Raw genomic sequence first — 18,076 nt, forward strand, 5'->3', positions numbered from 1 at the left:
TCTGCCCCCCCCCCCTCCGGGGTGGCAAAAAGCCCACTAGGGATTATTGTTGTTTTTATTTTTTAAAAGACGGGTGGGGACTGCCCGCAACGGGCATGCTAATGGCCTCACCCAACCATAATAATAACAGCCTTTATGCAGCCCCTGGGATGGCAAATGGAAGTTATTAACCTAGATCTGCCCCCGGTGGGCAGAAAGCCCACTAGGAGCCAGGGATTCATTTTTTTAATGTGCAGGGATGGGGGCTGCCCAAAATGAGCATGCCAATGCCCCCATCCTCCAAACACAAAAGGGACAGTCTTTCTGCCCCCGAGGTGCAGATCGGGGTCATTACCCCCAATCTGCGCTCCCCAGGGGGGGGCAAAAAGCCCACTTGACAACATGGATTTTTTTTGTTTTTGTTTTAAATAAAAGAGTGATGAGGGCTGCCTAGAATGGGTATGCCAAGGCCCCAAGCCCCCAAAAATGGCACAATCGTTCTGCCCCCCTGGGGGCATATGGGGGCAAATAGCCCCCATCTGCCCGAGCCGGGCAGAAATCCCACTAGGGACTAGGGAATACTTTATTTTCTTAGTATAGGGGTGGAGTCTTCTGAGAATGGGTTTTCCAATGCCCCACCCCTCCATAAACAAGCATTAGCCTAGCCAATAGGTCTCACCTTTGGGACCTTATAAGTATTTAGTTATGCAGCCCAATCTCCTTACTGCAACAACATTAACTGTTGCATGGCTAAACACTTACAAGGTCCCAAAGGCGAGACCTATTGCCTATGCCAATGCTTGTCTTTGCATTCTGTGAAATTTAGCTGTGGTTTATGAAAAAAGCTACAAGTCCCATAATGAAAATTAGAAGAACTGGATTGATGAGCTAGCTATGCCTTCACTTAGAAAATATTGCATGGCTGTCAGAAAGACACTCAATCATGTCAGACTCGTAAACAATAACTAGATCTAATGTTATAAAAAAAGATTGCTGGCACACTATCAACTGCAGCTTTTGAGCCAAACAACCATCCCTTCACAGCAAGTAAAGTCTGCATTTGCCTGCTGCGATGAACACCCCTCCGGGTTGTTTTCTTTGCCATAGTAGGCACAGCCCACATTTCGCCTGTGCCTGAAACAGTGTAGTTTAATGGGCCTGCCTGTCCGCCTGTAACTAAACTCTACATTCTCCGTTCACATCTGAAGTAAGCCTGCCTGCGGCCTGTGCATAGGGGCGATGGCAGGGCATTTCTTGGAATGTGCCTGGAAGTCTTGGGTGACTTAAGAGGTGTACTATGAACTTCCTGGACGTGTGTATACGAGGGCCCACCAAAAAAAAAAAACGAACAAGAAACACTACATGTGTGCCTACCGTCCACCTCATGTCCCTAAGAACCAACATGGACTGGTTGAGAGAGGGGCCAGAAAAGCAAGATGAAAGGGGCATATCGGGGATTGACTTAAAGCCAGGCTGTTACGTATAATGTCCAGAATAAAGTTGATTAATAAGTAGTTTTATTAAGATAATGAGTTATCCAACGGAGCTTCCTTTCCTCAGTCCTTCCCCACGAACAGCTGCTACAGAAACTGCAGTCAGTTCAAAGGGAATAACTGAAGACAAAGAATACACTATTAAACAATAACATTCTATGGCAAGTGCACGTAAATGCTCGTGAATAAACACGAGGACAATTCTTAAAGGTGCACAACACAACACATCTTCCTCCTAATAGTAAAATAAAATAAAATTAAAAAAAAACATAAAATACATTAATCAGAAAAGTCATCACAAACAAAATCTTTTAACCATGAAGGTTTTGATTTAGCTCTAACGGAACGATCAACATTGGTAATACCATCAATAGGCGTAGCTATAGATGTAGCAACATCAACATTTTCTATTGCTCCAGATGAACCTGCAACAACATTGTTTTCAATTTCTTTAGATGCTACAACACTATTAAACTCCTCAGATGTTCTTACAGAGGTAGAAGTACATTCCATTTCTTTAGAAGTACATTCCATTTCTTTAGAAGCTACAGCATTGTTTACCCCTTCAGATGTAACACAAGTAGCACCATGCAAACCTGTTGAAGAACTAGCTAAACCACTTCCTACATTAGAATTTTGATTTTTGATAAGGTCATCTTCAATGATAAAATGTTGTGAGATTCCTTTAGACATACAGGAATTACCTGTATTTTTATACAAACTAATGTCACTTTTAAGAACTGCAATCCGTTTTAAGTTCCACACTTTCCCATCACTCAAACGTACTGCATTCCTGTAAATATTTACTACTTTTAATGGTTCAGAAAATTGACTCTCACCTTTTTTAACTTTCCAAGGTTTTTTTAACTTTAACCCAAGATCCTACACTAATATCACAAAATTTAACATTGTGTTTCAAATCATACACATCCTTAACTTTCAAATGTTTGTCTTTTATTTTGTCCCTTAACTCATCAAAAGGAATCACTGGTTTCATATTGGAAATCATCCATTCAGGATTACATTTAGTGTGTACTGCCTTTCCTCTCATAACCTCAAAAGGTGTTGTACCTAAAACTTCATGCGGTGAGGTTCTATACATCCAAATAGTCTTCACTAATTGTAATTCCCAATCAGAATCGTTTGCCACAGCACCTTGAATAGCATTTTTGAGTACTCTGTGAAACCTCTCAACCATACCGTTGTCACTCGGATTGTACAAGGAAGTAGTGCAATGTCTTATACCAACTTTTTTGAAATAATCCTTGGCAACGTTAGATACAAACTGTACACCGTTATCACTGATCAACAACACAGGTAACCCTTCTCCAACAAAAACACCATCCAAAAATTTTATCACTACTTCAGAAGTAATTTTTTCAACCACTTTCAAAATTGGCCATCTTGAAAATAAATCAATAACAGTTAAAACATACTTGTTAGATGCTTCAATAGGCCCCATAATATCAATGGCAACTGTGTGCCAAGGTGCTTTAGGAATAATTGGCTCAGCCATGGCCGGTTTCAAAGTTATTAAAGTCTTATCAGAGTTGGCACACCACACACAGTCTCTAATGATTCTCTCAATAAATAAATCCATTCCAGTCCACCAGAACCACTGCTTAACTTTCTTCTTGGTTTTCACTATCCCACAGTGACCTTCATGACACATTTCCACTATCTTTCTTCTAAAGTTAGAAGGAGGAATAACTCTTCCATTCCGTAAAATGTTACCATTCAAAATAGAAAACTCATCACGAATCTCCCACAATTGCTTTAATTCATCTGATAAAATATGTTTAACAGGCCATCCCTTTGAAATGAAGGAAGATAATTCCACCAAAACAGAATCTTTCTTATATGACAATTCCCAATCTTCTCTATTTATGCAAGGAGGACCATGGTCTTGAACCAAAGCAAGTTGAATATTCTGCCACTCGTGGTCAGAACTATCCACAAGATTTATTGGCATGCGTGAAAGAAAATCAGCCACAACATTCTCTTTACCTGGCACATAAACCACATTGTAATTATAATCCTGTAATCTTAAAGACATTCTAGCTATCCTGGGTGAAGCATTAAATAAACCCTCTGTAGTTAATAGCCTCACTAAAGGTTTTTGATCGGTTCTGAGAAGGCAAGGTTTCCCCCAAACATAGGTCCTAAAATGTTCTAAAGACCAAATGCAAGCTAAGGATTCCTTCTCTATCACCGAGAAATTCCCTTCAGTAGGAGATAAGGAACGCGAAGCATAAGCAATTATGTACTCCTTCCCCTTAGAATCTAGTTGTGAGAATACACAGCCAAGACCTTTGTTGCTCGCATCAACAGTGATCACATTGTCCAATTCAGGATCAAAAGCACTCAGAGCAGGAGCTTTTGCAATTTCACATTTAATATTGTTGAATTCTTCATCACACTCTTTAGACCAAAGAAATTTAGATTTATTCTTTAATAATTGTCTGATATTGAAAATTTTACTCGAGAAATTCTCAATAAATCTCGAGTAAAATTCAACTAGGCCTACAAAAGATCTTACTTCATCTTTATTCCCTGGACTTGGAGCATTTATCACAGAATCAACCAAAGAAGGTTTAGTAGAAACTCCTTCTCCACTAATAACATGTCCTAAGTAAGTGATAGATCTTACACCAAACTTACACTTGGAGTGTTCTACTGTTAAACCCTTTTCTTCCAAAACACTCAAAACTTTCTTCAAGATATTGTCATGTTGAGTTTTGTCTTCCCCAAAAACAAGAATATCGTCCTGAAAACACCTCACATTGTCAAACTTGCTAAATAATCGGTGCATTAATCTTTGAAAAATGGCAGCTGCGGATGCTAAACCAAAAGGTAACCGTTTATACTGAAAACATCCTGAAGGAGTGATGCATGCAGTTAAGGGTTTACTTTCATCAGTGAGTGGAATTTGATGATAAGCGGCTGACAAGTCTATTGTGGAAAACCAGCTAGCATCTTTAATTAAGCTTAACATTTCTGAGATTTTTGGTAGTGGAAATTTGTCCACAACTATATTGTTATTCAAGTGCCTAAGGTCAATGCATAGCCTCAATTTGCCATTGCTGCGTCGAGCCACCACAATGGGAGAAATCCATTGTGATGACTCAATAGGTTCGATAATATCAGCTTGAACCAGTTTTTCAAGCTCAGATTCGACTTCTTTTCTCAATACAATGGGAATATTCCTTACTTTGTGTACCTTAGGACAAGCATCGGGTTTAAGGACAATATGATGTTTGAAGTCATTTAGTTCTCCAATAACTTTTTTAAACACATTAGGATTTTCATTCAAAATATCTTTACAAAAATCTGTATTATCATCCAATAACATTACTGGATCCTCACTATTTGGATTGAGTATTATACCAAGACCCTTTGAAATGAAGGAAGATAATCCCACCCTCGTCGCCAATTTGTTAAGTATAATGTCCAGAATAAAGTTGATTAATAAGTAGTTTTATTAAGATAATGAGTTATCCAACGGAGCCTCCTTTCCTCAGTCCTTCCCCACGAACAGCTGCTACAGAAACTGCAGTCAGTTCAAAGGGAATAACTGAAGACAAAGAATACACTATTAAACAATAACATTCTATGGCAAGTGCACGTAAATGCTCGTGAATAAACACGAGGACAATTCTTAAAGGTGCACAACACAACACAGGCATTGTGCTGAGCCAGGAAAATGCTTGTTTGAATGTATAAGTGCATATTACTCTGTGTTGCAGGGAGGCCACGGAGGAAATAAAAGCAACCATAAATAAACAGAAAAGGTGGTGGTGGGTGCGTATGCAAGCATGGAGGGTTGGGGGCGTGGGGGATATGGGGGCAGAAACCCGGACAAGTATTGGTAGGGATTTGAAAGCAGCAGCACAGGTAATAAATAAAAAATGCATATTACTTGCAGCATGTGGCGCAGAGACCTGAGCCTTTAAAAACAGGATCAAATACGAAAGAACTCAAATTACTCGGTCCCAAAGTGTTTGTGTGGCACAGGTAGGTGGTGGGAGAGAACAAGAGCAATAATACACAACTAAAAATGGGTTAGTGCGTATGAAAGCATAGAGGGTGGGAGACTTGTGGGGACAGAGCAGCGTACACCTCTTGTCCCAAAAGGACGGGCATGGACTGGTTGGGGAAGGGGCTGGAAAAGCGAGATAAAAGGGTGGGGGAGCAAGATGAAGCAGCAATGGGGCTGTGAAGGATTGAGTTAAAGCCGGGCACTGAGCTGAGCCAGGGAAACTGTTGTTTCAGTTATAAATGCACATTACTTGGAGGTGTCTGAATGCTACAGGGAGGTCGAGGGAGACAAAAAAAACACCAATAAATACATTAAAAAGACATGGGTGGATATGTGTGGATATGTGGATGCAAGGAGGGTGGGGGCTTATGGGGACAGGAGCAGAGTGACAGGGGAGAGTAGATCACATGGCTTTCTTTGTACTGTCATAAAAATGGAGGATGTAAAAGAGCGGGTCATTAATCTTGCACATAGGAAACACGCTAACATTACTAACCCCGCCGCTCAGCCTACCGCCATGCTTCACTCTGAATGAAAGATTTGTAACAAACAGGAAGACGCTGGCTGTTAATTGAGGAGCGAAATAAATAAAGGCAAATTAATACCGCAGTGATGAAAGATGTGGCGGGCTAAATTATGGAAACTTGTGGGTTCCAGGAAAGCGACCGTTCGGATTCCAGGTGCACATAATGTAGTTTATTCTAGTAGTAGAGCATGTTATGTCTCCAGGTGTAGAGCGCGTTGTGCAGTCCAGGAGCAGGAGTACAGACTTGGTAGATTTAAGGTCCCGAGACGGTTCTGGACCTTAGTGGTAGAGACTGTTGTAAATGAGCGGTTCCGGCAGTCAGCAAGCCCAGGCTCTCACAAGCTGCAGCCAGAGACTTCCATCCTGCCTGGTGCTACAGACCGCTGGGACAGCTCACAGAAAGGACGTGTTTTCATCCAGGTGCCAGAACACATCCGGTCTCGAGCCAATCTGCTTCCTATTCCAGTGAAATACAGTAGCAGATTACTGCAACAGGCAGGGCTGTGTAGAGACTGCTGGTAGAAACAGGCCGGGATAAAGACCCCGTGTAGAGACAGCTAAACAGAGAGGGGTAGAAGAAGACTGCTCTGCAAAATAAGACGTTTTTCGGAGAATGGGGTTAATAGAGGCAGCTCTAGAGAAAGGAGTCAATAAATACGCTTTCCTAGAGATGAAAGATAACACGTATGGGGTGCCTTTGGAGAGTGGGGCAAACTTATCATTTTCTTGAAACAGTGGGGCTGCCTCTAGAAAGGAGAAAAGAGATCTGGCTCGGTAGGCAAGGTTAAGACTGTAGATAGAGATAGACAGTACCGTAGAAGCGTCCCGCGAGAGGTGCGCGCGCGGCCAAGTGGCGGCAAAAGCGAAAGCAAACAAGCAGCAGCTGTTTTGAAGCGCTCATGCTTGTGCTGGCCTCCACCTTGTGGGAGCAAGCATGGTGGCGCGAGAGCCATATGTTTGCAATTAGCACGCAGCCACTGCTCGCACCCGCAAGGTGGATGCCAGCACAAGCACGAGTGTGGGGAAAAGGAGCAGACCGATGGTTAAAGGCCCTCCTAGAGCGGTGCATGCACGCTGCCTAGGCGAGACCTAAAAATGGGCCCACTTGCAAAGCCAGTTCGTTTTGTGATAGATAATTCTGATGTTTCCACAACCAGTTTTGAGCCCTTCTTTGTCACGGGTACTTGGCCCACTTGGCTCACCGACGCAAGTGAGGTAGCATTTTTATTGGGAGACCTGGTGGAATGCTGGTTGGTAAGAATTTGTGTCGGCCTGGTGATCCCACAACTTTCCCACAGAGAAATGGGAGGAAAATGTGTTTTTTTAGAGCTAAATGTAAGGTTTGTGGGGGATTCTGGGTAGGAAACTGAAGGAATATCTGCACAAGCCACACCTCCCTGGACTCCTCTGGGTGTCTACTTTTCAGAAATGTCTAGGTTTGGTAGGTTTCCCTAGGTGCCCGCGGAGCCCGGGACCAAAAAAGCAGGTGACTCCTTCACAAAGTCTTTTTGTGATCGATAATTTTGAAGTCTCCACAGTACGTTTTGGGCCATTTCCTGCCGCGGGCACTAGGTCTACCCATACAAGTGAGGTGCCATTTTCATTAGGAGACCTGGGCAAATGTTGGGTGGATGGAAGTTTGTGGCTCCTCACAGATTCCAGGACTTTCCATCACAGAAATTTGAGGAAAATGTGTTTTTGTTTTACAAAGTTTGAGGTTTGCAAGGGATTCTGGGTAACAGAACCTGGTGAGAGCCATATAAGTCACCCATCCTGGATTTCCCTGGGTGTCTAGTTAAAAAAAATATACAGGTTTGCCAGGTTTCCTTAGGTGCCGGCTGAGCTAAGGTCCAAAATCCACAGCTAGGCACATTGCATAAAAAGGGTCAGTTTTCACTGGAAATGTGATGTATCCACACTGAGTTTTGGGCCGTTTCCTGTCGTAGGCACTAGACCTACCCACACAAGTGAGGTGCCATTTTTATCGGCGTTATTTCCAATTGACTTTCTATGCATTTCTGCCTTCCAAATGTACGACAATGTGTAAAAAAGAAGCCATTTTGAAAAATGCCCTCTAATTCACATGCTATTCTGAGTTCAGAGATGTGCAAATAATCACTGCTTTTAAACTCCATACTCCAACTCAGTTCAGAGAATCACTTTGGCCGTCTGACTATCCATTGCCATCTTCTTTGGGTCAACCAGTTAAGAACCTGGGTGTTTGGTTCGATCAGAATTTATCCTTTTCGACCCAAATCAAGAAGCTGGCTGGGGACTGTTTTGGGATATTAAAGTCCCCTAAGAAATGTTCCCATTGCTTCCTAGGGCAGCGAAGGAAACGGTGACCCGGGCACTGATACTGTCACGTATTGACTATGCCGATGCTCTGTACATTAGCCTACCAGACTATACTCTCAACGAACTGCAGGCGGTCCAGAATGCAGTGGCTAGGCTTCTGTTTAATATTCCAATTAGAAGCAGCTTTAGTCTACACCTGTGCATACTGCATTGGTTGCCTGTCATTAATCTTGTGAAGTTCAAAGTCCTGTTCGTTGTACACCGTGACTTGTATGTGTCTTGGCCTGCCGATTTAAGGAAGCGCTTTGTGTTTTACACTCCAGGAAGGAGGTCAGCATCCCAGCTCCTTGCCCCGATACCTCGTGTTCGTCTCCAAAGAATTGGGGGTTGGTCTCTTGCATTTAGTGCTGCCACAGCCTGGAACTCCCTTCCTTATTCTTTGCGTAGCATTCAGAATCCAGGTCAATTTAAAAACCAGCTCAAAACATTCCTGTTTTAATCATTTTATCCCTTTCAGCACCTCAAGGTTCACGCCGGGACACTCCCTGGAGTATCTGTGCACATTATAAACTACAGTAACATAACATAACATATTCTGTTCCCATTTTGGAAATACATGTTTCCTTGATACCTATTTTTCACTCTTTAGCTTTTGCCAAATGAATTGCGGTATACCCTGTACACAATGAAAAACCATTGCAAGACTCAGCTCAGTCAATAGCTCTGGGTATCTCTGGTTATTGGTGAACATACAAGCCCTGTATATCCCTGCAACCAGAAAGGTCCAGCTGAAGTAACAGTATATTGCTTTCAAATATAAAAAATCTGCCATACTTAGAAGTTACAGGTGAAAACGTAGGCAGGAATAGCTGGGTTTTTTCAACTCAATTTCAATATTTTTTTATTCCAACTGTTAGTTTACATAGGAAAACCTTGAAGGATCTACAGAAATGACCCCTCACTGAATTCAGAATTTTGTCTACTCTTCCGAAATTTATTGCTTTCCAGGAGCCATTTTTGGTTTCACACCTATTCCTACCACTAACTGGAAGGTGGTTGAAAGAAACAAAATTGGAAAAAATAGGCTATATCACAGTAAAATAACAAAACTGTGTGGAATATTTTGATATAATGGCAAAAGTCTGCCTGTTCCTGAAAGCTGGGAAGATGGTGATTTTAGCACCGCAAACCCTTTACAGATACCATTTGCAGGGAAAAAAAGAGCCACTTTCTTCTGCAGCACTTTATTCCCATTTGTTCCCTATAAAACAAAGGTTTGCTGTATTTTGGGTCATTTTTCTGTCCTCTCCAGGGGAATCCACAAACCCTTGGGTACCTTTAGAATCCTCACGATGTTGTACAAAAAGGACGCAAATTTTGCGTGGATACCTTATTTGGACAAAAAGGGGCCTAAATGCGAACTACCCACATAGCCAAAAAAAGGCTTAGCACGGGGGAGGTTTGGGCTAGTAGCGAAGACGTTAAAAAAGATGGGATATAGGAGTGGAATCAAGCCATGACTTTTCCACAGAACAGTCCCTACAGTCTCTCTGCCTTATGTATATAAATATATATATATCACATTACAGTGCTCTATAGAAATAGGCACAGACACTGCAGGCTGCATAGAATAACTTTTGCATATTGCAGAAAGACCGCTAAAAAGGTTTGGTCGTTCTAGTCGGCCATGATCACATCAAGAGAACACCATTTTCTTTCTCAATACTCTCAGGTGATCTCACACATTAATCATAAACATGGAAGTTTTAAACATTTTTTAATGCATTTCATCATGCAAACTGCAATTGTGCAACAAAAAGGCTAATAACAAAATAAATTTTCTGTGTCTTTAAATACACTTCTAATATTTCATCTTTCAAATAATGTTCATTCTAGTTTTAATTTCAGCACAATTAAACACTGGAACGCTAACTCGCGCTTCACAGGCGTCTAGTCTTACTGTCAAGTACAAAGGTTTTTTTCATTGCCATAAAAATTAAAAAAGTAAATCACATCTTATGAAAATGCTTTACATCATGTTAGCAATTTCAACAAAATTCATTATGTCAGTGATTAAAATGTAGAATGTGTAAACGCCTGTGAAAATCACATTAATTGGTGATCCCTTAACCAATCACAGTGTTAGAACGCTATCTCATATCACGTTGATTAAATTCAATACATAATACATCATTGAAAGCTCGGAATGCCTTGATTTCTCCCAACACGGCTTCAGGAGGGATCACAGCACTGAGTCAGCCCTCACCATTGTGTTAAATAACATACGCACACGGGTGGATGAGGGCCAGACCACCCTCCTGATCCTCCTAGATCTGACAGCGGCGTTCGATACCCTCTCTCCCTCAGTACTAACAACCCGGCTGAGGGAGATTGGGGTGCGTGGAGCAGCCCTGGATCTTCTCACGTCTTTTCTCATCCACCGAGTACAAAGAGTGAAGCTGGGGGAGTATCTATCTCCATCCCTCCCTGTGCAATGTGGGGTCCCTCAGGGGTCGGCTTTAAGTCCGACCCTATTCAACATTTATGTGACCCCACTTGCCAGACTTATTAGATCTTATGGGATGGAGATAGTTTCATATGCAGACGACACCCAGATCCTTGTCTCTCTCTCCCATGCTAGCGCCCCGACCGCCTCCAATTTTAGATCTTGCATGGAGGCGGTCGGTAAATGGATGATTACAAACTCGCTTAAACTAAATGGAGAGAAGACAGAGGTGATGGTGTTCGGAGGGAAAGAGGAAATATGGTCTTCCAGTTGGTGGCCAGACTCACTAGGAGCCTGTCCCACCCCCACCACCTCCGCCAAAAACCTGGGGGTCATGATAGACCCTGCCCTTGACATGAGCAAACAGGTCAGCCGTACCATCTCTACCTGTTGGGGCATTATCCATATCCTAAGAAGGATTAGGAATTACCTCTCCCTCCAGGCCAGGAAACAACTAGCAGTTGCCCTTATAGGCTCAAGAATAGACTACTGCAATGCACTGTATGCGGGCCTGAAAAAGAGCCTACTGCAGCGCCTGCAGGTAGTACAAAACGCCGCTGCCAGGTTTGTCCTGGATCTCCCCAAGCGCTCCTCAGGCACAGCGGCTAGAAAGCTGCTACATTGGCTCCCTGTTGAGGCACGGATCCATTTCAAGATTGTATGCTTGACATACAAGGCTCTGGCCAGAAATGGTCCCTCGGGTCTAGGTTCTATGCTGTCTCGCTATTCCCCTACTAGGAATCTACGGTCCTCCGGCAGACTCCTGTTAGTGACCCCCCGTTTCAGGAGAGCAAAATGGGGTGGCAGGGCCTTTTCCACCTTGGCCCCTAGTTGGTGGAATGCCCTCCCCCTGGAAATAAGATCACTGCCCACCCTTCATGCTTTTAAAAGGGCCCTGAAAACTCACCTCTTTACGCAAGCGTACCTGTAGCGTTGTAGTGATTCTCTTTTCTGTGTTATTCTGTTAGGCGCCTTGATACCTTTGGGTTATTGTCTGCGCATTATAAATTTTATTCAATTCAATTCAATTCATAAAATATGATACGCTAAGTAGCTAGCAGCACAGCTTCAGTTGAATAACCCATCATAGTTGGATGACATACATAGGTAGCTATAATAGCCTTTGTCGCATCTAAGTAGGGTTATATTCCTGGCGCATACACATACATTGCATTTTCATGAGCTGTTTCTTGATCATATTATTTCGGGAAACATCCTTTAAAACGCAACTTTTACAACGCACTACCATTACGACGCAACTTTTACAACGCAAGTCATTACAACGCATTGCACTGGAGGGCGCTCTAGGATAGGGAATAGTTTAATTACTATCCAACACCTTCCCTACTATCCACGGGGACTGGAGTTGGAATAGTAAATTAAACTATTCACTATCCAGCGCCCCGCAACGCAAGTCGTTGTAACGACTTGCGCTGTAAAACCTGCGTCGTAATGACATGCGTTGTAAAAGCATGCGTTGTAGTGACATACATCCTATTATTTCGCATGTTACACTGTGGTCTACCCCTAGTGGAGTGCCTTCGTGTCATCAAGTTCTAACCACCAAAATTAACTTATATAAAGAGATTCTTTTAGAACCTAGTTAGACAAGGGTAATATGCATCTACCTTTACAAAAGAGTGTTTCTATCTTGAGAAAGATCACAAGAAAGTATGCAGATACTCTTCCATGTTTAACCCTTTTGGGTTTTTACTTTCCATCTTGAGTATATATCTCGATTCTAGCTGGTGTGGTGTTTTTTTCCCCGTTACCTCCCATCAAATTCTTTGGGGCATGACCAACCACAAAGAAGTGTAGCTTCTATTCTTCTTTTCTGTGTACCAAATCAAAGTGGCGTACCACTGGGTATGCCTTATCAAGGTTCTTAATAGCATGTATATGTTGCGAAATACGCTTATGTACTGGATGCACTGTGCTTCCTATATACACGAAACAGCATTGGCAGGTACGTATGTATACTGCTCGCCTCCAATCTACCCCCCTAGAGGGCAGCAAGCCCACCGAATGGCATGGATATATTTTTACTTTAGATGGTGTGGAGGCTGTCCCTGTTCTGACATCAGGCTGGTCATGATGGCCCCCAGCCGTCATCAGCACACGAGCACTGTGTGCTATGACGGCTGGGGGCCGTCATCAGCATGGAAGGGGCTAGGCACCAACAGTCTATCTGCCATCCCCCGGGCCTAGAGCATCCACATCTCCCTTGCTATGGTGAAGGATTGCACTTCACAAGCTCTGGGTCAGCTGGCAACCAGGGTACCCTATGAACACTTGGTATTTCTGAAAGCTAGAGACAGAGGCAAATGCAGGGTGGTGTTACTTGCCTGGATCCAGCTATATTTTCTTACCTAGAATGTCCTCCCATACTCAAACTTTTCTAAATTAACACATTTTCCTCACATTTCTGTGAGGGAAAGTTCCATAATCTGAAAGGATCCACAATATTCCTAGCACACAGTGTCCCCACACTCATCCCACTGTAAATGGGTAGCACCCGTGAAATGAAGGAATGAAAACTGTGATCATACAAAGTCACTATGGCTTTTGCATGGTCCGTGGCTTGATCTGTACCCGCCACTGGCACTAGGCCCAGCCACACAAGTGGGATACTGCTTTTATCGGGAGAAGTGTGGAAACACAGTGTGGTAGGAATTTTGTTGATCTTCATAGACTAAGGAGCTTTTCCTCAGAAATATAAGTAAAAGCTTGATTTTATCCAAAGTTTGTGGGTGTAGGACATTGTGGTTAGGAAAACTTGGTGGAATCCACACTACTTACACCACCACTACCGCCTGTCCGTGGCTACTTTTCAGAAATGTCTGGGTTAGTAGGTTTCCGTGGGTGGTGACCAGGCCCATGCCTAAATATACTACTACCTGTATTGCCAAAGTGTGTTGATTGTGAGAGCAGAAATGTTATGTCTTCATTTAGCTTTTTGAGGCTATTCCTGTCACAGCTGCTAGGCCCAGTCACACAGGTGGGAGACTATTTTTTGCAGGAGAAGATCTGGAAAGCTTGCTGGTCGGAATTGTGTGGACCAATGCAGATACCGGAACTATCCCTCTCAGAAATGTGGGGAAACTATGTGCCAAGATTTGAGGTTTGCAGGGCATTCTGTGTCTATGTCTGTTATCCATAACTGAAAAAAGCTAGGCAAGCTAACCAATATCCAAGGAATGGAATCTAAGCTGCCCCAGATTCCCAGTAACTCGCTCATGGGTTTGTTGGCCGTTAGTGGTGACTAGTTTCCTGTCACCCAACTTCCCCCCCCACCGCTAAGGAACTGCAAGCTCACAGCTCCTCAATGACAAATGAATTTCCAGAATTTTAACTCTTCAGACTGTATTCATATTGGTTTGTACCTGTGTTATAAAAACCAAACATATCGCACAGTATAAAAAGTGATGCATTTATTCAAAACACTTCCTTACTTGCTGGCGTTGGCTCACAGGCTGGACCCGCCAGCACTTCTCCGAAGAGGCCGAGTCCGAAGAGAAGAATTGTAAGAAACTCCATCCTGTGGAGAAGAGAATAATCAATCAATGCTAAGTTTAGCTCTTCCCCATCGCCCTACCCATAACCCCCGTGTCCAACGAAGACCATGTGCTGGATCGTCCTCATATTTATTACACAATAATCAATTGGCCCTCGTTCGGCATCCAGTGTTTCTTTTTTGCAGCCACATGTCCTAGTTTTCCACATTGTCTCCTGAAGATCAGTGGCTCTCAATGCTTTGTAATGAGGTATGGAAACATGCTGCGGGTGTAGGCTCAAATTCCCACATCTGGGCGTTCTGATGGTGAGGGCCACCTTCTCACTCCAAGACTCAGAGTTAAGCTCATGAAATGCCATCATAATTTATCTTTCTCTGCTGAAGAGTGCTCAGTTCGCCAGACATTGCCGTGTTGTCTGTGTGCTCAAGAGAAGCTCTCAAATGTTATTGGGCCGCTTGAACTAGAGAACCTAAAAAATCAATTTGGCTTTAGGATGGGCCAAATAGCAACCAATAGAGTAAACACTTACATGGACCCATCTCTTACGTGAAAACCTATAACCACTGAATGGCAACCTTCAAAGCAGTACCGATGCATCAATATATCTTATGCAAGATTCCCAAAACTCATCAGGGGAATACTTGCTGGTGGGCTACCCTTGCATGAGCGAAATGTTAACAAAACGTGAAAGTTTGAACAGTTCATAGACATGCATTAGGGAACATGGATATTATCCATTTGCTATATGCAGTAAGGTTTGTGCTTTCGAGGCATCCACCTGGCAGGCTGAGTAGGAGGGGAGACTAAAGATGCTGAAGATAAAGGTCACTTTGCCTCAACTCCCTGTATAGGGGAAGCCACAGAGGCACCCCAAAGATTTCTTAAAGGTAGCTTTAATATACCTTTCAGCAATGTTATCCTGGGTTAAGGGATTCCCCATTGGAAGTCTGCTTAGGGGTGAGTACTGGGTGCAGCAGCTCAGACAACCATTCAGCATTAGGAAGGGTCTGAGGTGGGCCACACTGTTATGACTAAGTACAGTGTAGAATTCCTCACCACTGATTCGCCTGCAGAGTTTACTTATTTCCTACCTGTATGTGGATTTCCAGAACAGGCGAGAAAGCCAAGAAGCTCTGAACTTTAAATCAGTCACTTTTCCTATCCTTGTCACATTTCTCTTTTGGAGGCTAAGTCTTCAGTTGATTTTAAACTGATAGGTTTTGTGAATGAGATGAAGGGGAGAATATAACATCATGGGGGATTTAGCTTTAATGGTCACCGGGAGGTTCTTGCACTCCAACCCAGCCAGATCTAAATAAAATATCTGTACTGTGCTGGTTGGAACTAAATCATAGTGAACAGAGTTAAATTCATTCACCACCCGCCATGCAAGGCGATTAAGTGCACGGTTTACTCAGGTTATTGAGAGCTTATAGATTCCCATAACTATTCCAAAATCAGAAATTAAAAGTCTTGCTTTTTAAGCTTCAAAGTGTGGAGACAGAAATAGCTTGCAGTGCAAGCAATCTGTTTCCATAACTTCATACTCACCGGGTGCCAGTACAATCTCCTCATCTACACAATCATTGAGGGCCCAATTACGATGTTGGGCGAAAAGCCATCCAACAGTTAGTTGGAGGCTTTCCATCCGACATCGATGGTTTCCCTACGACTGCCGTATTACCAAACTGGCGTTCGAAGGGAAACCCGCGGGGGCATTCCGCTGCACTTCCGACGGGCTCAAGGAGCCTGTCGGAGCGTCGGAAGGGCTAATAATCCCCAACCACAGCCTTTCTATGTCTGCCTCTCCGACATAGAAAGGCTGTGGGAAAGTGACATTGGGGGCCCCTAGCACTGTCCCGGTCCCGCTCCACCCTCTGCTATGAACCCTGGGGGGCACCTGTGGTGCCCTCTAAACATCCCTGCACTGTGTGCAGGCACCAAATGGCAAAAGATTGGTGTGAAGCATCGTAGAAAACATTATTTTTGCCTCTTCATGAACCCTCTCCTTCTGAACCCCAAGGTGAGAGTTCTCCTCAAGATAATCACAACAACGTTCGAGGCCTGGAAGAGAAGTGAATATGGATGAATGGTGCAGTGATCTCCATTCATGTGAAGACAAACTTTTCATCCTTGTGAGAGGAGCGTCAGAGTTCATGCCGAGTGTACCCGCGCATGCGCGCTGGGTGTGCCTTGTGTGAATTCAGGGCCAGGTGTACGAAGACATTTTCCCAAAGACACAGAATGGGTAAAACTGTTTGATACATCTGGCCCTCAGCTCTGTGCTTTTTTGTCCCCCGTTCCCTTTGAACTCTTGCAGTACATCGTGGTTTGCGTGTGTGCTCTTGGAACTTAAACGGACAATGATTAACACTGCGGTCCATGCTCTTTTTTATGCCACCTTCAGTGAAAAAGAAAATGAACCCGGTGGTAATGTCAAGTACCAGTTGCCAAATTGTTACGCCTCGTGGCAGTACCCCACAGCCCTCTGTACAATGTTAACCAGCCTTTATTGCTGACTTCACAGCAAAATGTCACTGAAAGCGTGACACACAAGAAGGGGCAGGATACAGCAATTGAGTGGGTCAACTCCAAACCTTCCATTCATCTTTTATTGGCTACCTATGCAATATGCCCTACCATATGCTGGCGGTCCCACCAGACCATAAGAGAAGAAAAAAATACTACAAACCCCTTTCTCTTCGCTGAAATATTTAAATTTTTTTTACTAAACACTCAGGAATAAACAGTGGGTGCAGTTTAAAGTGTTACGTTTTACTTTTAGAAAATTAAGAATACGAGTCGCGCGAGCGCGTCGACCAAGATGGCCGCTGCCACCGGAGCTCCGTAAGTGTCCCAGCCCAATTAGGCGACAAATGACGATATTCCTGTCAGGAACCGCCAAATTATAGCGGCGCTTGCATTCTATGCCTGTCTCCTACCTTGTGCTCGATTTTTAGGCGATTTCTTTGTGGGGAAGTACTCCTGCTGGCTCCTTGGTTCCTCTCCCCTGCCTCTGCTCCAGCTTCTGCTGGCTTGCTCTGCATAGGGGGTGGAGTGCTCACGAAGAGAGGGCCTGGCTTGGGCCTGGCCACACCCATGACCCAGTTTAGCTGCTGCACCAGTCCTTTTGAAGAGCTTTTGGGGAATTTTACGTCCTTTTTCCCTCATATCTATTACATTTTGAGGTGTTTTTCATTTTCTGCATTTCTCTGACGCAAAAGGTTATTTTTTCACCTCAAGATGGAAAATAAAAATGTGGCTGCTAATAAAAGGAAACAGCAGATATCGCCTCCTCCAACTAAGTCTAAGGTTGTTGAATCTTCTGAACCTTCCCTTGCTCTAATTTTGGAGGAAATTCAAGCGCTACGTCTGAATACTGATACTATTGCAACTGAAGTGAAAAATGTTCGCAAAGATATGGCTTCTATGTCCATGAAAGTGTCTGATAATGCTATCAAAATTCAGGACAATAAAAATAAGTTGGACGCTTTTACACCTCTGATGAGTCAAATAGTACCAATGCATACTCAATTGCTGGAATTGGAAAACCGTAATAGACAATACAATCTCCGTATTTTCAATCTGCCTGAAGAGGTTGAGGGATCTGATTGTCGCTTATATCTAGAGTCCTTGCTTCCTGGCCTCCTAAATATCAAATTCCCTGAAAAATTTGAAGTGGATAAGGCTCACAGAATTCCATCACATAGGAATCCTCAC

At 43.4% G+C, this 18,076-nt stretch overlaps 1 protein-coding gene across 1 annotated transcript in view; it reads right to left on the minus strand.

Moving 5' to 3' along the window:
* LOC144827964 (fucolectin-1-like) overlaps nucleotides 1-18,076 on the minus strand; it is a 93,937-nt gene that overhangs the window by 20,921 nt on the left and 54,940 nt on the right. The window contains exon 2 of the mRNA XM_078686120.1: nucleotides 14,294-14,379. Within this exon, the coding sequence (XP_078542246.1) occupies nucleotides 14,294-14,379 (86 nt within the window). The remainder of the gene's footprint in view (nucleotides 1-14,293; nucleotides 14,380-18,076) is intronic.

The sequence above is a fragment of the Lissotriton helveticus genome, chromosome 4_1 (assembly GCF_964261635.1).
Source record: "Lissotriton helveticus chromosome 4_1, aLisHel1.1, whole genome shotgun sequence".
Classification (NCBI taxonomy): Eukaryota; Metazoa; Chordata; class Amphibia; order Caudata; family Salamandridae; genus Lissotriton; species Lissotriton helveticus.